Genomic DNA, 21830 nt, shown 5'->3' on the forward strand with positions numbered 1-21830 from the left:
TATTTCTGCAACAGACATTTGGAAATTTGACAGCACTATTTAACCTTCTCACTCAGATTTTGAAAATCGTTTCAGCAAGCACCAGGGTCAAATTTCAGTCAACATCATAGCATTATGGAAGAATAGTTAGCAATTTAATATTTGTTGGAGGGCTTAAGAGGTTAAAACTCTTCAACCAGCCACATGTTTACACCCTATAGGGAAGCGGTAAACTGGATGCTGCAGACGATAGCTCTGTGCCCACAATGCATTTGTCTAAAGATGCAATCATGGCAAGCTATAAAATTGGCTCTCCTAGAAGCGCTCACCGAGATACGCGAGTAGTTCAAAAGCCAAAACCCCCTATCATTCAGAGTTAACCGGGAGAGTTTCTGGCCATATGATCAGGGAGTGGTAGGGCAGGCACAGTCAGTAAGGGCTGGTCATAAATTCCTTGCACACCCAACATGCTATAGATGCTAATGTTATGAAAATACCTCAAATTCACTCAGAACTGAAAAATGCCTCCTTAATCACGTAACCCCTGGCAATAGTTTTCCACAGCTCTTGCACAGGCAAGCCTTATCCTGAGGTTAGCTCCTCTGATTAAGAAGATACTTAATACTCCCATCAAAGAGGTAAATAAAAATTCTTCACTTCTTTCTTTTCCTTAAGCTACTGGACACAGAAGAAGAATTTAAAGCTATTTGTTTAGACAATTAAAACCTTTTAAGTTATCAATAACACTGCTATTTTATATTCCACACTTTTGATCATTAATGCTGCTTGAATCTTTGCAATGGAACGTATGGCAAGCGTGTGTACATTTGTTTACTTGCCGAGAAGAAAATTTATGCTAACATTCACTTACTACTTTCTTGCTTTGACATTCCCCTAACTGTGATGCCCGGCTCTGAGGTAATTGCTGAGGATGCTAACTAGAACTGTGTCTATAGCATCTCTTTTGGTTTAATTCAACAGACGGAAAGTGTGAGCTGTGCTGGTTCAAGGGTCTCTATATGGCTTATTCGGTCACTACTTTTTAGTTGGAAAGAGGTAGGGGAAGCCAAGACTGGTAGCTTCCCTTGCAGCCACCCTGGCTTAATCCAGTGCTGCGCGTAAATCCACACCCACAGTCACCGATGGAATAACTCTCCTACCACCAGTGTGACAGAGCAGGAAACAAAATGGCGCAAACGAACAAAAATGACCCTCTTGTGCAGCAACTGTCTCACCACGCTGAACAACTAGAGTAATTTAAAAAAAAACAGCCCCCAAAGCCTTCTCTTTGCCTGCACATGCTTTGGGGCAGAGGCTGCTGTGCATCCATGCTTGAGAGACTTCTGGCTTACTGACACAGGCATTACCTGAAACAAAATATGAGCTTCAAAAGTGTCACCCAATACAGAGAAAAGAGGAAACAGCCTCCTCCAAATATAGCTGTACTTCACCAAAATATAACCAGTAGCTAATGGCGCCCAGTGATTGATCAGTTCTGATATTTAGACGCAGCTTCTGCATCCTTTTAACCTAGGGTTTAACTACAGCCCATCAGGAAGGAAAGCAGAGGAGGCTGTCTCAGTCCTTACCATACGAAGTTGACCATACAGCCCAACAGAAAAAGGTGATCCAACTTCTGCAGACAGCAAGTATAAAGCATTCATGAACTGATTACTAATATAAAAGGCTTAAGAAGAACAAACTCAGAAAAAGCAGATCTCCAGGTCGAAACAAAGACAGTTTCTTCAACAGCCTAACCTCCCCAGGCAATGTCCTACACAGAGTGAAAGATATAGATGAGGATATTAATTGTGGAAGCTTAGACTATTGTTTTACAAATTACTTTTTAACACCTGTATTTGATTTTCTTCCTGGAGTTACACACGAAACAGAAAGAAAAATGAACTTGTTTCTGTAACATATTCAGGTGAAAAAAGGTATAATGTGATCCTGCTCAAAACTAAGGGCCTGTTTCTCAACAGCATGTTAGGGCCCACTCCCCACGTACTCTTCCCTAAGACCACACTTATTTCTACTAAGATTTGTGGCAAGCTTATTTTAAGATCTCAGCAATATGTCACTGAAAAGATTTGATCATTAAAATTTCCTCTGGACAGGCACTAAGAAAAATGCCCAGATTATAAATATTATTTCATTTCTTTGCATACAAACCCCAAACCAAAGCCATCATAGGGGGAAGTGACAGGATTTCAAGCACTGGTGGGCAAGGAGCACTTGCTGGGCGCTGGGGCTCGGTTTCCCCACCCGCCTCCACAAGCCCGGTGCCGTGCAGCCGCGAGTTTTGGGTGGCACTGCAAATAGGATCATGCCCAGAAACATTTCCCGAATCTGACACTGGGCTAAAAAAACAGATAGCGCCCTGTCTATCCCTCTGTGGGGGTTTGCACCTCACCGGCTTTGGTTACCAGCACCTCTGCAGCGAAAGAAAAGCCTGCAGGACACGGGGATGGGCAGAGCGGGCGCTTGCTGCCCAGTTAAACAGAAAAGCACATTTAAACCATTTCAAGGCTGGGTTCCAGATAGCACAGGTATAATACACTGGCTCTTCACTAAAAATAGCAAGTTAGAAGCAGGCCCACGTATTCCTCCAAGTGCTTTTTGTCCAATGACTTCCATCTAGTCTCACAACCCCAACAGTTTCATCAAAACCCAAGAAAATCCAAATGCAACCTAACCTTAAGAAGTTGTCAGAAACTTCAGAGACAGCAAACCACCACTGCTTATAAATTAATCAACTTTGAGCACCTATTGGCTCTTGGAAAACAAGCTACTACCTACTGTAATACATTTACCTTGAAAGGAATCTGTTTGGCCGAATATTTACATGAGCAATTTTTTATGCAAATATTTTAGCACCCTGTCCAAATTAACACCCTGTGACAGGAGATGAGACACTCCTGTGCCGAAAACAAGCACAAATTATTCTTTCTTTGTAATTTAAAATGCCGTATGAATATAAAAAAAAAAACATTCTGTGAGACATAAAGCATTACTGTCATACATAATTGTTTTCGATAGCACCTACAAAGTACTTGAATTTAAAGTAGAGGAAGCTACTGAAGACCTATCAGGAACAGTGATTTGCTCTAATATTCCTTTTATCCACAACTTTTGAAAGGAACACGGATCTTGTGTTTTTATTTTAGCGAAGACAAACAAAGCTTTGCAGAAATCACACTTATGAATTAATTCCGTCCTTCTGAGCTGCTTTTATTGGCATCCTTTACACAAAGCATTTCGGACAAACGTTTCAATTTTTAATCTCATCTTTTCTGCGCACTATGGCATGTTCCTCCGAGGCCCACCAATCTTGTTATCTTAATGGATGACAGATAGAGTATCACTCTGACCATGCCACATTAGGTGTCCTCATTTACCGAGTGCAAGGAAAAAATGCTGAGTATAAATTATTCAGAAATCTATTGTATCAGTGTGTGTTCTCTCAGCATCCACCACTGGCAGAGCAGACAGATTATTTTTCACTTTTAATTGTGTTGATATCCTATCTGCTGCACTGAAAGCAGAGAATGATACGTGAAACCATATGTATTAAGCAGCAAATAAACCCAGTTTACTAGGTCTGTTGCTTAGAACTAAATAACCTATTTAGTCAAACTAACTTCAACACAATGCCAAAAAAATCCACCTCATTCCACTCACCACTTTTGTAGTATTTGCCTGGTAGTGTGTCAAAATTAGAGAGCTCAGTACAGAGCAGTGGTGCCTACAGAGAATATTAACTATTTCAGTAATATTTTGAATGCCATTATGCCACTGGTTATCTGAATACAAAGGAGGTCATTAAGCAGGAGCCCTCAAGATAATGTTAAGTGTTTAAGCTTACAGAATTGTTAGCATGAACTGCTACCCTTACATATCTGATAGGGAATCTATACAACTCCCTCACCTTCACTGTCCAGTTGATTTTGGCAAGTCAGATGATTTAGAGCTCAAGTTACGCACATTGCATGAAGAGATGGATCATTTGATCTCAAAAACGTTTTAAAAATATTTTGCCAGCAAAGGGCATGCCAAACATTATTTGCAGATGTAGCGGGCTTACAATTTGAAAACTTGCACTGCCAGGCAGGGACAGGGTAATCAGCAGAGAAGGGCTATTGCGAGCTCGATCTGTTTGAACAGCCTGCTCGGTTCATCTGGTTCAGCTTTGATTACCCCCAAATACAGGCAGCCAGCTATGACTCCTGCAGATTTAGAGGCCGTTCTTTGGTAAATTTGCAAAGTAAGCTTCTGAGTGAAGTGTATTGTTGCTTTATCATAAAAGAAACAAAGGAGTAAGGAAGACTTTTCTATGGTACAGTTTATCAGTCATTTATAAACTCTGACTGACTGAGCTCTGAAGGGAAAGATAAAAACCAGTAACAACCGAAAAGAAAACCTAGCCCACAACATACCTGAAACCCCTGCTGTTAGCTTTAATCTGAAATAGGGGCTGTACAAATATGTACTTTTTTTACAAAACAAATCTGTTTGTGATGCATAGCCTCTTTTCAATCTATTTATTTTAATCATTCGAGTTACCCTCTATCCTTACTAACCCTGTAAAACGTACACAGGCAAGGTAAGGACCCCACTCCTGCTCTCTCTAGAGCATCAAGAGAGACATTTTAAGGTCTCTCTCAGTGATGAGATCTACACAAAACTACTTTGCTCTGTGTCCAGGGAATTGCCCACGTACTTTCGTGAACTGAACGTGGTTTGCAGTATTTTTATTACAGGTGGCAGCAGTCAAGGAACAAAAAAACCCCTTCCCCATAAAGTCCTGGTAGGATCAGCAGTCAGGTTAGGGCAGAGACACGCAATTTTTAGTTGTTAACCAGGGATATTTGCTCTGAAAGGCCTTGATAACATGCAGTCCCACAACTGGAGTTGCATAGAAAGGCTTATAAAAGAACTAAAAGCCACGGCATATGCTGTTAAGTGATTCCATATAGTATAGAAGACACTGCAAAATGGCTGCAGCCAGAACACGAGACCCCACAAGTTACGAAAGCTGCCAAAGCAGCTATCTAAAAGGAAGCTAAAATGAGTGTATTCCCAGTTGCACAGCACTTTTCCAGGATGTCTGCACTGTCTATCATGCTTTGGAAATCATGGCTTGCAGAATAAACAAATTAATTGTCTGACATTGTGGCTGGAAACCACCACCGGCACAAAATGGAAGCAGCTACAACAATAAGTAGAGGAAGGCTTGCTGCCAGGAAGCAGGGAAATTGTGCTGATGATGTATGTCAGGGCAGGACAGGCAGATCTTTGCAAAAACAAATGAATAAATGTTGTTAAATGTCAATAGCTTGTAGTGAGCACCTAGAGATGCCAGCCGCCCGGCAGCAGAGGGGCTGGGAACCAGCCTGCCCTGGGAAGTGCTCTGGGTTTGTCCGTCGTTGCTGTTATTTCCAGCAGAAACTCTCTGCTCGCCACCCACATTTCATCTCATCTAGCCATTTATTCTGCAGACGAAGAGTAGCCGTAACCTTCCACGGCCGAAGAAAACCAAATTTGCTATTGAAACCAGGGTGGTGTTTTGTTGTTTTTGTTGTTGTTGTTGTTTTAAATCGACAGAACTCAAAACACTTCATAAAAATAAGCAGGTGTTATCCCACGTCTCACATACGGGAATACAGACTTGTGGAACTAAGAGCAACCCACTAAGGGGAAAAAAAGGCCTATTCTCTTTTCATTATTTTTACACAAATGGAAAAGCTTGAGGGTTTCAGGGTTTTCTCATTTCTTAAAAAAAGGGCCAGAGGACAGGGACAGGCAGATGAGGAAGGTGTCACCCCGCCCTAAGCTACCAAAATGGGGATGCTCATCTGCAACTACAAGAAATTCTCCAGCAAAGACAGGGCAGGCCACACTTGATAAATCCTAATAGTTTCTAAGGTGAGAAGTGTCTTGTGGGCCTCAGAGGGCAAGCAAAAAAACCAATTTCGATGACAGAGCTTGAAGGAAATTATTCATGGGGCTACTAATGCCAATTAGCCGTTAGCCACTGGTGAGGCTGGAAACAAACCCCATTTTTCATGGTGCCCCATGCCAACACATCTTCTGATTTCACAAACCTTGGCCTAACATTAAAAACATGCCCCAAACTGTCAAAACATTGATTTTTTTTTTTTTTCCTCCCGGGGAGTTTAAAACACTTCCTCTGGCCAGCTGGCAGAGAAGCAGCTACCGACGAAACAGGGGAGCTGCGTTCATTTGGCTGCAAATCTACAGCAACCAGATTTCTCCAGCCAGGGTACCGCAGCATCCCTGAGACTATGCAAGGATTTCTCCACAATTTCAATTTTCACTGAACTCCTGACCTTTTTAGCAAACATGTCAAAGTCTCCAGACAGAACAGTCATCACCTTGAAACAATATGTGAGGGGAAAGAACAGCTGAGATTTTCTGCTTCTCCACTTCAGTAATTTAAACAGAGAGGAAGGCACTGGTATGCACTTCCATTTGCTTTCTTCAAATTAAAAAAAAAAAAAAAAAAAAAAAAGGAGATGACATGTATACAATTAAAAAGTTACAGTTAACTTCCTTTCAGTAATGTCCGTAGGATGATTTTTGGCCTGCTAGGAAACTCCAGATGGGAAGAGTAATGAATACAATTTAATACGAATAACAGGAGATCAAAGAAACGCTTTTCCGAGTTGCAGCGCACTGAGTTATTTCACACAGTTTAATGGAGAACTCAGAAATGAATTATTCCTTTTTGCTATTTTCTTATATTTTTGTTTATGCAAATAAATTCCCTTTAACTTAATTTGTGGAGGACCAGACCTATAACCCAGTAAAACCATAAAATGTCACTAGGATGGTCGTACAACTGGCTAGCACTTACCCAAAAGGCTGTATGTTGTTAACTGCTCATCGTTTTTTCCTCTCTTCCCCTCCAGTGCCTCAGGATTTATACGACCAATTAGGACAATAATGAGTGCCCCAGGTTGACCTCCCAGGAGCAAGAATTAATTAAGCGCAGTATTTCTTCATAAAGAATGACACTTTTCCAAACCATTTATGTAGCTGCTCTCTTGCATGGAAGCACAGTATCAGGAAAGACTTTCCAAATTGTTACCCCCCCAAATGTATGATTGATTTTGGTTTATACCCTTAATTTGGGTCTCTGGTTTTATCCATTGGGTTTTTTGGGTGGCGGGAGCAGGGGGATCATCTACCAAGGACAATGTCACAATTTTACTAGACATACATGGGACTTTTTGCACAGAGCTACAAAGGAAAGACACTAAGCAACAGCTACTCTAACAAAGTAGTAGACCTCCTAGTAAAAACAAATAAAAAATCCCCGCCAAGCTATACCCATGCAGTGACATGCAGATTCCTGCAGCAGGCAGGACAAGGAAAAAACTCATGTCAGCTATGCAATTACTATGCTGCAATTACTTGTAGGAGTCTCTCAAATTAGCCTCTCCATTTAGCTGCTGGCAGAGATGAAAACACGTGAAGAGGAAAGGGCAAGCTCAAACACAAACCTACATGGGAGAAAAAAGGTATGTGCATGCTCCAAGGAAATTCCCCACACGGGCAAGCTTTGCATCCTCCTCCTCCTCCCCTCCCAGCCTTCACCACAAAGGCTTGCAGAGTTCCCGCACATATTTGGCACCACAGTTATTTATCAGAAGAGGCACAGGGACTTTCATTAATTGTCAGCCAATAAAAAAATCCCTGCAACTTCTGCACCAACTGAAATTTATAGAGGCGCTAGTTTCTAACCCACTATCAGCAACCAAATGTTTACAGCTCAGCTGAAATAATAATGCAAACTATGCCACAAATATTTATATATGCCTGCAAGCTGGCTGAAGTGCAATTCCCCTTGCTCTAGCAGAGAGATTCACACAGTTTGCATGCACAGCCAGCTGTTCCCTGCTCTCTCCCCAGCCCACCCGGAGCCAATGCAGCACCCAAGCCTGAGCCTGGCCAGCCAGGTGGGTGCGTGTGGGTGCTGGCCCAGCACCCACCTGCCAGGATGGCTGGCAAAAACCTCACTCTGGCTGTGCCACAGCACAGCTCCCACTTGTTTTCAAGACCCAGCATGTTTCTATTTATTCTCTTTGTCCAACCTGAGAGGAGTTTTAAAACGTGCCTGATCCGCAGCAGAGAAGAAGTTTCTGAGGAGGGATGAAGTGACATACGAAAACAATGCAGAAAGCAACCCAAAAATATTCAGAAGAAATAACATGGACATAAACATGCCAAAATAAACCAGATGTCTTGAGCATTACGCTTCCTGGTATGTTTTTCAGGCATCCATCTGAATGGCTCATCCACACACGCAATTGGTTTTTTTGCTCTTAATTTTGACAATTGATCTCTAAACAAACATATTGTATCAAATCTCTTGAAATCTGGCAAGTAATATCTTGTACTTACTACTTTATGCTACACTCTCATTCCCCCACATTCAGCCACAAAGAAACTCTGCTAATACAGAACTACCCACTAAACCTTGTAAAATGTAGAGTTTAGTGAAACTCGGATGCCTGGAGACTAGAAAACAGAGTTCAAGTAAACACCCAGAAACATGCAAGTCTGGCTCTCTAGTACTGGCAGTAGTCAAGGAAAATTACCTTTCCACACTGCAGCTGAAACTCATTACCAGAGGCGACAGCAGAGGGATGAGTTGGAGCAGGACCAGCTTGGCAAACCCACCATTTTTAAGAATGAAATGGTGGCCATACCCCTCTGCCCGGTTCCCGTATACAGTCAAAGTACACACGGTCAAAACAGTCTCAACAACATGGAAAAACAGGCTGAGGAAGGTGGATGAAATGCAATCTGTGCCAGTGCAGGGGATTAACAACTGCACAGAGCCAGAGGAATCAACTGACTAGTTCCTCCAAGAAATAAGGACTCTTAAGGTAACACTAATCAGAGATATGTATCTTGTTGCAAAACCTGACACAAATCATGCGGAGATGCTGAAAAAGCAGTGTAGCTTACAGGACAAATGCAGCACTGCCTCCACCTTGCCTGGTGTTGGGCACCACTGTTCATTCAGCCAAGCTGTAGGGAAGCAAGGGAGAGTCTGGGACTGGGCAACTTTGACGATGAGAAAACATGACCTTTCAGAGACGAGTGAATGAACTGGGGCTGATTAATCTAACACAGGAAAATCTTAGCAAGATGTTTTCCTCTTTTCTCCCTCCCCTGCCAGACTTTAATCAATGGCCAGATTCAAGTACAGAGCTCATATAATCACAAGACGATCATTCTTTCAGTTCACGAAAATCACATGGACTTGGGGCAAGATAAAAGGTCTTTTTAGTTAGCTCATCCATTTGGCTCCTGGGAGCTGTGCTTGCATCTCTCTTGTTCACCTAATGCTCCCTTTCTTCTTTCCTTTAAAAAAAATACAGTTTTCACCTCTGTTTCTGTACACACAGCAGTCACCGTGCATCCTTAAGGATAAACACGGACTGGTTAAAACCATTTGCAGCAGCATCTGAGCAATGCCCTGATCCCCCAACTAAAAAAAAAAAAAAAAAAGTGGTAGTGCCCGTTCATTTAAAAAATGATGGGCTGCAGAGCTTTCTCTGAAACGCTCTGCTTAAATCTTCCTAAATGTGGAGCACTCCTGCTCATTTGGATCAGCAGAGAGTACACGAGGATCACAGTGCACTCTGAAGTGAGGACCTAATAATTTCCATGTATTTATCATAGCTGCACAGGGCTCCAAAGCAAGCCAAGCACCCCAGAGACAGGGAAGACCTCTCTCCTGTTGGGAAGATTCATCTGGAGAGCAGCCAGCCAGGACACCCGCGGAAGGAGTGAACAGTAGCCCATGGGAGTGGCTGCACCACGGCTATAAATCTCTGCTTTCCTTGGTAAGCACCTGCAAGGAGGGAGAGAGAACTGGCCACAGCTGACAGTAATGGGTCCCATTAAATTGTCACTTTTAAAGAGACTCTGAAACAGGAACAAACTTGCTCCGTCAGCATTTGATCAGTCTCCCTGCCGCCAGGTTGATGGCAGACCCTGCTCACATGCCGTGGTGGGGGGCTGCTGGCTCTCCCCTCTGGTGCTGGAAGGGTCCCCAGCAGACACTGAGGTTCACTATAGCTGGAATCAAATCGCCGACTGCATTTACAGCCAACCAAATCTACAGTTTTTGGCACTACTTGCAACTGCCGTCTCACCTTGTAATTTATGTATCCGTTATTCTAGACAGGGGATCCAGAAACAATATACCTTTTCCCCTTTAAACGTAGGTATTATGGTAAGTTTTTATTGCATAGTAACTTTTCCCACTAAAATATATTAAATGAGAAATTTTAAGCATGGCCATATGAAATCATAAGGGATTTTATACACAAAAATGTCTTTCTACTTCTCAGCTGTCTCCTGAATTGAGCTGTGGAAATTGTGGGGACTCCTGCATATTATTAATCAAAGGAAAGAACAGTTCATGAGTAGGGACCCTGAATATTTGGCAGACCAGCTGCAGTAGTACACCAATTAAACAGTTACTATACCAATATACCAAAACTACCGATTACAGAATTTGATGCGTGGCTTCCTTAACACTACAAGAAGTTTTTATAACTGGAGTACTGAGCTGCACAGATGTCACATCTAGAAGTGTCTCCTCTATATGGAAAGTGCCTGTGCAACAATCAAAATAATATAAAATAGGAAGAAGGACCCAACATGTATGTCCTTTAGATGGAACTCAAGAAACAGGGTATCCGTACTTAAATACTATAGCAAAATCCAGATACAAAGAGGAAAAGATAGGCACATGGGTATAATCTTAACTTTGGCAGTTTCTGATTTTTGGAACAGCTACTCAAAAATGGAAGAGTTTTTTTAGTAAGGCATTTGTTTTTTCTACAGGGGGAAGAAAAAGAAGAATATATACAATAAACAAATTGAAGAAAGCATCTCTAAAGCTGACTTTATCGGAAATACTGAATCTTGGAAAATTACATCCAATTGTCTTTCCTGCTATAGCACAAGACTGAAATTTCACGAAGAGCAGCTCTGCAAAGCTGAACAGCTCTGGGATCCATGCTGCAAATTGAATTGCACTCCATTTCCAGTAGAAGCTAAAGAAAATACCCCTTTAGGAAATTTCCTCAAAGAAACACTTCATTCAGGATTAGAAAGAACCTCTGTTTCCATTAGCAGGTCGGTCAGTAAGCGCAGAGAGCAATGGAAGGTCACTTTCCAAGGCCAATCAGAGTATTTCTGCAAATTGGGAAGCTGACTGATTATGGACTGGGTGATGGTTTACAATAACCAGAAAATACAGATAGGTGTATCTTTTAAAATAAATTCAAACTAAGTAGCAAATAAAAGAGCATCTGAATATCTCCTTAACATGTAAGTGAACAGAATTAGATAACAGATAATTCCGTTTTGTACACTTATGAAACCCCTTAATTTTGGATTTACTTCTCTAAGATGTGCCAATCAGAAAATCTTAAAGTTCTTGTTAAGAAAAACGCAAACTACAATTTAAAAAGATACCTAAAGCAAGCAGAACAGTGACCCCAACCATCTCACCAGCACCACAGTCAACACTCAGCCAGAACCACACTCAGCAAAATATTCTACCCTCCCCTTTCTTCCAAGGAAAACGGTGCACTTTGTTGTAGGGTCCAGCCAGCTATCCTAAATCTAAATTCAACAGATCAATTACTTGTATATCCTTCTCTATCAATGTCTTATTACCCAGTTTCTTTTTAAAAAGTTCCAGTGTTAGAAAATGAAAGCTAGTTCATTGTAATTTTACACTTATGTAGTTGCTGTTCAGTAAGCATAAATAAATATGGCATAGTGCAAAAAAAAAAGGTAGGCTATTACTGTTAATAGAAAATCTCAGACTATTTAATTTCTGAGATGTTTGCTCATATATCCATATTTCCTTATCCGCTGAATTACCTCTGCAAACAATACTTTTAAAGATCATATTATAAAATGTTGTATTAAACACAGTGGAAAGGTGCATTTTTTCCTACACTGTAACAACTTTCTGGGGGTGCACAGGACTGTGGTCCTTAAACTAATGGAGAGCTATGAAATAGATTGACAAGATGTGAACAAAATAGAAGTTTTTTCCCCCTCTCTAGTGAAGAAAATTGAAAAGGTAAAATCTATTAGAACCTACTTACAGGAAAATAAAAACACACTCCACATCCACTGCATGCAAGCCAGGGGACTTCTCAACAGGCAAGCATACCAGCCTGAATCACAGACCACCTGCTTCTGGCATCTCTTGTAGGTACGTCACGATGTGATTTGTGTAGACAGCGCTTTTACACATACATATAATTTACTTAATTCTGTTGAAGCTGTTGCAAACCATGCGCATGTTACTGATCCGGTGTGAACGCTCTCAGCCATCTGCTAATAAGCCAGAACAGCTATGGGCAGGTGAAAGTTGGATAGAAACGCGACAAACACGTCTACAAGGACTGTTCAGTACCGACCTTGGTGCAAGAAACCATGATTTAACTCCAATAACAACAGGTACATACACATGTAAATCTGAAGTTTCTTCTTTTTATGGTGTGTATTCTCATGTATAGAAAGGAATAGACACTGCCAGAAGAGTAAGACTCAACAATTTTAGTTTAATAATAATAATAATAATAATAATGATAATGAACAAACTGTAGCTGTTATGGACTAGTTATTGGCCAAAGACCCTGAAAAGATAGGCCAAGGTCAGCAGGCATGAAGGCTACATCTATATTAGGAAATGCTCTTGGGGACAATCATGGGCACTATGGCTGGCTGACGTACGATGGGAAAGTCCACATCTACGTTAGTTAACTCCTTCAGCCTCTGAAACGGAATAGCTGCATCCAAACCGGCCACAGGAGATGGCTGCACGCAGGAGGAGTGCTCGTTGGTACAGCCAGGTACACAGCACGGCAAAGCAGTGCCCCAAAATGTGGCTGGTCACCAATATACCATAGTTTAATAGTCTGATGCCGCTGTTCTTTTTTGAGAAAGCCTTCACTGACAGTATTGGGAATTTTGCACGAGAAGGGAGTGCAAGATTTAAGCCAAACAATTGTATGTCGTTATTTGACAGTTTATGCAAAATGAGAGAGTAGTTTCCAGTTCCTGTTTCCACAGGACATTAGCCCTTGTGCTCACAAATAACTGGAGCAGCGTGGTTAGCACGGTTGGAAAGTAATTTGGGATAATCTCTGCACTTCTATAGCACCGGCATCGCAGCCAGAAAAAAATTAAAGTAATTAGTAAAAACAACTATTCTCACAGTTTAAGATGAACCACTGGTCTATGACTGAGGGCAACAGGCAGAATAAGAGGAAGATTAGCTGTGGATGTATGTGCTATACCCCCCCTACAGATACTGCTGTTCTTTGTCTGTCCCTCAGGGGAGCAGCAGAGGTATAATCCACAACTTGAGCCCAAAGCACTGGAAATCAAATATGGCATTCAAACGCACAACACAATTTTCATTTTTGTTATCTGTCATGGTTGGCAATTTTTTTCCTTCATTCCATGTCATTCACACAGCCCAGAAAGAGATTTTAAAATATACAGTAACGTAAAATTTTTGTTCCTGATCCCATCTATTTCATCATGTTTCCTTGCTCTCAGTGGACTTCCAATGAATATATGCTTCCCCTTCCTTTAAAAATTGGAAATAAATTCAGTACCTGGTGAAAGTTTTATCTTCCAAACAAAGAGAAAAAATAAGAACTTACTGAAACACAGATAACCAGCTTTTCAAAGGACACCTGGCTTTTCTGGTTTTGTTATTTTAAAAACTAACATCTCAAAGACAGCATTAAAACAATCCAGTCTCCTCTGATAGTATGGAACAGATAAAAATTCCACGTTTTCAGTACTACATTTAAATCAGTTGCAACTCATTTAATGTCTTTCTGCTTATGGCACTGCTTTCTGCAAACAAATGGCTTTGAACGTTGCTATACTGCAAAGTGCTTACAGTTTAAGATCAGATGATATTAATAGTATGCAGAAATGTATCTCAAAATACATTTTTCACCTTCTAAAAAATGATTGTTGATTTAGCTAAAACTAGGAGCAATTTTCTATGATTTGAGGAATTTTTCATAGCTGTGCATGAACGACAGCATGCATCTCTGCTGCTGGCACTGTCACTTACTAATACAGCTTAAATGGAGATGAATACAGCTTGATCATTCAAGCTGATCTGTATTTTTCTTTCAACCGATAGAAGCTTTTACAATTGCATTGCTGCAAACAATATTACTTCTTTCCCTGATACAAACCAGACTGTAACCAAATATTTAAAGCTCAGAAAAAAAGCATTTTCAACTTTACATTTCTTACTGTTTGTTTCAGTTGTAGGTGATTAAAGCATGCCAGAAAAACAAAGTCAAACAAACAAATATACAGAATATTAGGTAGCTGGTTTTATGAGGTTTGCTTTTATTTTTATTTTTAGTGTTAAGTAACTGAGAAAATTCTATGTCTGGATCCTTAATTCCCAGTAAAGGGGCATAAATATAGGCTTAAATATAATTAAATCATAGCTAGAAGCTAACACGTGCAAAAGTAGTGTTATCAAAAAGAACTGCTGCTTAAGATCCCTCTACAATCCCAGAACTGCCTAAGAAAATGCAAATCTGTCCTCGCATGAAGTAAGAGGCATTATTAAAAGAAAAAGGCATCTGTCCTGAAGGACACTGTTCCATAAAGGGAACTTTGCTATAACAATCCCTAAAATATTTTAGGCCACTCATCCACATTTCTTGCAGACCAAAGCATAATACCCTTGCCATCGAACTTTAAATAAATAAAATCAAAACTAGTTCCACTCTCTGTCAGTAGCATTTTGTGAATCTGTTGTTGACCGATGCTGATCACGGATTCATGTCCTGCAACAGGGGAACCCCAACCCTCTGAGTGTCCAGAGGGACATAACCATGGGGGACATCACGGACAATATTAACACAGCTGTACTTTGGGCACCTAACCCAATGGCTCGTGGGGACAGGCTGCTCGGGAGGGTGACCCACAGTAGATCTAGTTTAGATGCTCTGAATCAGCCATCAGAGGAGCTCCTCTCTCTCCATTGACTGCAGAGAGAGCCCAGTCTTCAGTTAGGCAACTAATTTTGGGCCTCAAGTTAAGTGGTAGGACTGCCTCCCACTGCATCTGTAAGCAAATAAGATAAAGCTGTAACAAAATGACAGCTTTTCTCCCAAGCTAAATAGCCACATGGATCAGCAAATCTGGACAAAGCAAAAACTTTCATTTTCTTTTTTTTTTTCTTCTCCTACATGTTTTTCTTTTTTTTTGTGGGAGTCAGTCCTACAGAATTATAGACCTAAATTTCAAGGTTTATATCAATGGCTATCTTCCATACTGCTTACAGTCTTTGCAATAAAAAAAACAAACAAACAAACAAAAAAAGAGTCAGGAAGGTGTCAAACAAATAGACATACTTTCACAGCTGAAGACCTTTGAAAATATATTAAATGTGGCTACCCTTTTAATTTAATGATCCCACATTAGGTGTGATTTTATATGAAAACTCTGATGGAAGGAAAGCTATTCTTTTATCATAAAAGCCGACCTGGGATCACTTGGTATTGAAGTAGATTTATCCACATTTTTGTCCGTTAGCATCAACAACAGGCAGATCTTGATCATTCAGACAAAACTGCTGGACCGTAAACCTTCCCTCTTATATACTGCACTGTCTTCTCCCCTGAAACTGCTCTAGGCATCTTTGCTGCCCACCAAAGTCAAGCCAGGAATCCGGGCAGGATTGCCAGCAGAGGAATGCCATCTTTTAAACACCCAGAACAAGGGACAAGGCTTTCAGAGACAGCTGAAGCTGCCAGAACACCAGCTTCTCCTCCTCACCCACACAATGATGGCATTTGTTTGGGGAATCCAGCCCACTACACTCAGTCTCCCTTTCTGCAAACCCAGCTACAATGACGAGTCAAGTCAGGACCAGAGAGCTGAGCTTTCGGTGAGGCCAGCCCTATAACCACTTGTACCAGCTGGATACATCCAAATTGTTCATTTTGTATGGAATTTGTTTGCGTGCTATCTAGCAACACGCAGAGACCCAGGGTGGGGGCGGCAGGGGGGAGATTTCAGAAGTCTTTAACTGAGGCCATGAAACACATGAGTAGATTCCAAAACCCGCCTCTGAAATGCCATACCATTTACAAAATGGAAAAGTTGTAAGTTGAATATTGTCAATGTATTGTAATTTACACATAAAAAGATGGACCGGCTCTGGAATTTTTCTTACAAAATACAAGTGCACTGTGAAGATCAGTTTGGTTTTGGGATTCTTACACAGAAAGCCATTGACAGGCTATGATGCGCATAAGCCTTTTGCAGCATAACACCCAGAAATAAACACAAAGCCAAGATTTTTTTTTTTAACCAGTTTAAAACACCAAAAAAATCTTGACTGCTGAATTCAACTGATGAAACTGAGAAAAAGCTGGGGATATCAACCTTCTGAAAGCTCCCAAATTTCAAATTTGGAAGGCAAGAAGTCAGGTACCCTAAATCTATAATCACAAATAAGATTTTCAGCATGAACACACTAAAATCAGAAAACAAGATAGCTTAAAATTATTTAGACAGCTCTTAAACTTTCACTGTGGTTCATAAGTGCGTATTATGAAATACTCCAGCCCCTAAAAACCTTAAAAGACTAGTATATCAAAACGAGCCACAGAACAGTCTTTCTAGTGGGGCACAGTACTGAAGACTCTGGTAATGAATTAGACAGAAGGATCACTAAAAAAGGGGTGCTTAGAACACTGAGAAATTGTTTGGCAAAGGAGTTTAGGAGGTTGTTCCAGGTACCTGAAAGAATAAGGTCCAAGGATGACAGTGAAGGGGAACAGAGGAAGGAAGGACAGGAGAAGGGACCAATCTAATCACCACACGAGAAGACCACAGCAATGGTTTAACAATGAAGGAAGCTGAAGGCAGATTCTGGAGGAAAAAGGACAACAAACTGTGTGAATTACAATGCTGCAGATCAGAAATGATGTCATCATGGCATGATGTCTGAAAAAACTGCACTCCATGAAATCACAGTTGGTGATGTCACAAAGAGAGAGGATGGAAAAATCTGTCTTCATGAGCTCTGTGCCCAAGGTAGCAGTGAGACAAGCAAGAGTGTCTTGCTATCTATCCAGGGAAAGATAGCAGGGGAGAAGTCACAGATGGGGGTAACTTTGGAAATCATCCATGGGCTGGTGACAATTTAGGGAAGATAAAATTTCCAGTGCAGTGTTTCCCAAACCGAGTATCAGAAAGTCATAATCACCATCCACAGCTCTCCAAGGGCTCCTGGCTGGAAGGGTCCCCATTAAAAATACCCCCTTTATGAGCAGAATATTGCCATGACCTCCCCCATTGGTCTACCATAAAACAGTTCAGTAGGTAATGCTTTTGAGACAGAAAACCAAAGAACTGAACCTCAGGGAACAGCATCACGAAGTGGATAAAGAGCCATTTAAGGAGACATTGAATAAACAGTAAGCAAAATAGGAGGAGAATCTAAAGAGACCTGAAAGGCAGGAAAAAGAAAGCCTGCTGAATCAAAGGCAGTTATGAACCCAAAACCTTGAGGACAGAAAGCTGTCCCTTTGCACTAGATGGAGACTGCTAATGATCACTGTGACGGCAGCTTCACTGGAGCTCAAAGCAGAAAGGCAAAGGAGAAGGAAACAGAGAGAGAACTAGAAGAAAACCATGGGAGAGCCAGCACAGAAAAACAAAAAGAATGGGGCCCTAATTAGATAAATACAATATGAGCAGAGTTTTCCATTTGTTTTTCCCTTGAGAAACAAGACTGCCAGGAGTTTGAAGGGAAAGGTAAATGAGTCAGAAAGAAAAAAGGAAAAGACTTGAGAAAAGGACCTCAGAGCAGAGGGAGGTGCAATGCAGGAGGAAAAAAGAGTGAATTCAAGGTTTAACATCACAGAACAGAGATTGCAAATCAGATGAAGAAAGAAATGGTGGAAATAAGAGTGAAAAAAGAGAAAATAGCAACAAGGTCAGAGGAAAAGAGGAAAAAAAGATAATTGATACTTGATTCAGCTGACATCTTAGTCTAGCTTCTTATGGAATGAGCTTTGTGTAACCCAGCCATGTGGGGTTGTGGACATGTCCACAAGCGAGGTTGCCTCCCCATCCCAACAGCTTTTGAACACGTTGGTCAGCTTTAGTGAAACTGCAGACCTCAAAGAAAATAAAGGTCTTGGAAATTGCATGGAGATGCGTGTTGAGGTAAAGGAGAAATAAATCTGTTTCCTAAGTAGACAAAAGGCTGTAACATTAATTCTTACTTATTATCGCTCCCTGATTCACCGGAGAATCAGCATGAAACTCCAGCTCCATACCGAGCAGAAGCCTTCAATGAAAGACAGGCTCTCTAATAAACCTGGGTTAACCAACTGAAAGGCAGAGATCCACAGGAGACAAGGCTTCCCTAGTGGCAGTGCTCAATGCTCAGTGCTTATTTAAGCTCACAAAGCAACTGGCTAAATTTTTGTATGAAGAAGGCTGGAGAGAGAGAGAGAGAAGCATGAAGAACTTATATTGGGAACTGAGGGTGAAGGTAGACTTGAGTACAGGCAGGAGCCTGGATGATTAGAAATAAGTACAAGGTGGCAGCTTTCTTATGGTACATTACCAAGAAATGAATGTGTGAAAGCAAGTGTAGAGCAAAGATGAAGGAAAAGAAAAATAAACCAAACAGTCCAAAAGGGCTCAAGAGAAAAGGGTAACATCCTTCAGAGAAAAAGTACAAACTGGCAACGTAGAGGTTTCTGAGGCTGTCTCTGGTGTTGTGGTCACGTACTGCTGCCTGCTGTCATCCAGCACATCACTTCTGTTGACCTGAAAGCTCAGACAACTTCGAACAGCAAATGTAGTAAAAGACTGTCCACCAAAGGGACCACTAGTTGACTCAGTGGTCTCATCGTGTTCTTTGCCAGTTCCTGGCACTCACTAAGGAAGTTGATTCAATCACTGGAAGAGATTCATAAAATCCTAGTCCAACCTGTTGAAGAGCTAGCGTCAACTAACCCAAACATTACCAGTCTTAAGCAGCCAAGTGACTGCTTTGGAATCTTGTTATTTCTCATAGACTCACAGGTTTTGTACGTATCTTTTTTTTCTTTTCCCCTTTTAACGGCAGCTATTGCTAAGTGCTGAATTACCCCATCTTGCAAATTAGCAAAAAGTGAACATAATTTTTTTGTTGTTGTTGAATAATGGCTAACACATTACAAGATGGATTTCTTCATGTATTTTGACAAGTGTGGTCTTGCTTTAATTATTTATGAAAATGCTTTGCAGTATGCCAATAAAAGCCATACAGTGTATTTTTGCATATTTTTCAAAAATAATGAAGTCTTAGGGACACATGTGACTTTTCTGCCACAGTCTGCAATACATCTGTGCTTAGAGGGAACATGTGGGTGAGCAAATGACATCACCATTTGTTTGTTAGCATCTGAGTATGATGAGGTTTCCTATTTAATGAAATCAGCTACAGCATATTCTTACCATAGTTCTTCCTAACAGACACTTAAATTTTGATAGTTTTGTGGCATCTAAAAGAAAAAAATACAGACATGATATCCAAGAAAAACCTCAATACCAGAAAGAGATTCTAAAACTGAGGTAAGCTTAAATAGTTACTTTCACTACTTCAGTATCTACAGTTATAAAATAGGGGGGAAACCAGACTCCAATCCTATAGTTTTTTGCCTAATGACACAAACCCAGGACTATGATATGTCACTACAAAAGGCTAGCAGCATGGAAGAAGTTGCAAGTTAAAAGGATAAAGTAAAAATGGCTAACTGAACAGTATCTGAAAAATATTATAACATTTCACAAAAATAAACCAGCAAAATACCTTTTATTACTTTATTCTAATAACTTTATTTATATGGATATAGCAGCTGTCACATTTTTGGCATACATTAATATCTTCACTGTACTAAGCACCACACAACTATTTTAATTTGAAGGATGAAAATCATAGGTCTTTTGTTTAACTGTTGAAAAAGAACGTTGCACTAGAGTACCATAACTAATAAAGTTAACTATGAGAGCATCCATCCTATGGTATCTTTTCTTTAGCATTTTTCGCACTACCTTCTTCCTTGCACACATAACATTCATTGTATGTACACCTCTAATTATTGCCATACACACATGGTTTAGCTGACATTGCTTCTCTGATGTGTATCTCGTCTTTAGACATTCTCTACTTTAGAACGGTGTATCGTATTACTGCATCCTATGGATAGTCAATTCATGCTCTGACAATCACAGCACTGGAAAGCAGCAGATGTGCCAGCACTGTAGTCTGCCAGATTCAATTTTGTGAATACCAACCTGCTAATCCTTAAATTCCCAATTTGATTTCAGATTTGTTAGATAGATAGAGACTATGCCAAGAATTTCCAGATGATCAGATCCTGTTCCCAAATCCCACCCCCTGGATACACAGAGGTAGCAGCTCATAGAAAAAGCCAGGCTGAGAGCAGACAACGGCCATGTGAGTTCTCAGGGTACACCTGACGTACAGACGGACAGTGAAGAGTCTTAATGTGCTTTCACTTTATTCTTTGATTATCTCTGCATCTACGATCACATTCTCAAGTTAAGTCAACACTTAGGGAAGTCCCTTAAAGACACACTTTGGCAGAAGTTATGAAGGGAAATAATTCCAGGCATGATGGTCATTTACTTGGCTTTACTCATGAGTCAGAATTAATTCACACAAGAAAGGTACAGGCATCTTTGGAGACAATCAAGTCACACCAAATTTTATTGCTTTGCCCCTCTCTAAAATGAAATGCGGTCCTATAAAAGGAAAGGGAGATGATGGCACTCACCTTACATCCCTCACAAGCACTGACACCATAGTGATATCCGGATGACTTGTCTTGACAGACAAAACAGGGCTTGTAAACACGAGGTGGTGGAAGTGGTGAAGGAGGGCTCGGAACAAGTTCTTCAGAACTGGTGCTCTGAGTTTCAACTGCTACAAAAGAAAAAAGAAATATATTCGAATGATTCATGAATGAATTTTAAATTACTAATTATTTACTGTATTTTAACTATCAAACTGGCCCAAATCTATCTTGGTATAATAAACATTCAGTTGTCTTTCTTAGCAAAATTTAAGGGGAACTAAAGCAAGGCAAGCAGTGACAGGACTACATGCTATAGCCTCAAAAGCTTATTTTTAAGTACCTGACCATTTTTCATGATCCAGCTACTCAACACCACAAAAGCTTCAGCTCTCATCAGATATATGGCTTGAATCTCTTACCAGGCTCCAAAAATGGACAACCTTGGGCTGGTTTTAGCCTATTGAATTGTGTGGGATCCATGTGTGCACGCTGGATATCAGCCTTCGAAGGGAAACTGTTTGTTGCATGTACCGTTCCAATCGGTACCTAATTTTGGGAGAGCTCTTGTATCTCTTGCCTTTGTCTACAAAAGGTAATGCTTCCAATGTGGAATTCTGCCACAACAGGTTAGGGGCATGCATCAGGACATATGTAAAGAGACAAATGACTAAGTATAAGACCTGAAGTGAGAATTACCTGAATAAGTCTTCTTTTTTTTTAAACTGTAAAACTAGCACAACCCAGCAACACTTCCTTACCTACCTTTGGATTTCTAACAGGAAACCTCTCCGAGAAAAAGCTACTTACACATTATGACCCCACATCCCTTTATTGCCTTAGTATTTCTAGGTGATCGTTTGTTTTGAACCTGCTGAAAAGCCAGTTATCCCTTTCAGGGAAAGG

General features: G+C 40.7%; 1 protein-coding gene across 2 annotated transcripts in view; it reads right to left on the reverse strand.

Annotated features, from left to right (window-relative positions):
• RARB (retinoic acid receptor, beta) overlaps positions 1-21830 on the reverse strand; it is a 214142-nt gene that overhangs the window by 49166 nt on the left and 143146 nt on the right. For both annotated transcript variants that reach the window (XM_009324186.1, XM_009324187.1), the window contains one exon: positions 20907-21055. In XM_009324186.1, coding sequence (XP_009322461.1) covers positions 20907-21055 — 149 coding nt within the window. The remainder of the gene's footprint in view (positions 1-20906; positions 21056-21830) is intronic.

The sequence above is a fragment of the Pygoscelis adeliae genome, unplaced genomic scaffold (assembly GCF_000699105.1).
Source record: "Pygoscelis adeliae isolate BGI_AS28 unplaced genomic scaffold, ASM69910v1 Scaffold25, whole genome shotgun sequence".
Lineage (NCBI taxonomy): Eukaryota > Metazoa > Chordata > Aves > Sphenisciformes > Spheniscidae > Pygoscelis > Pygoscelis adeliae.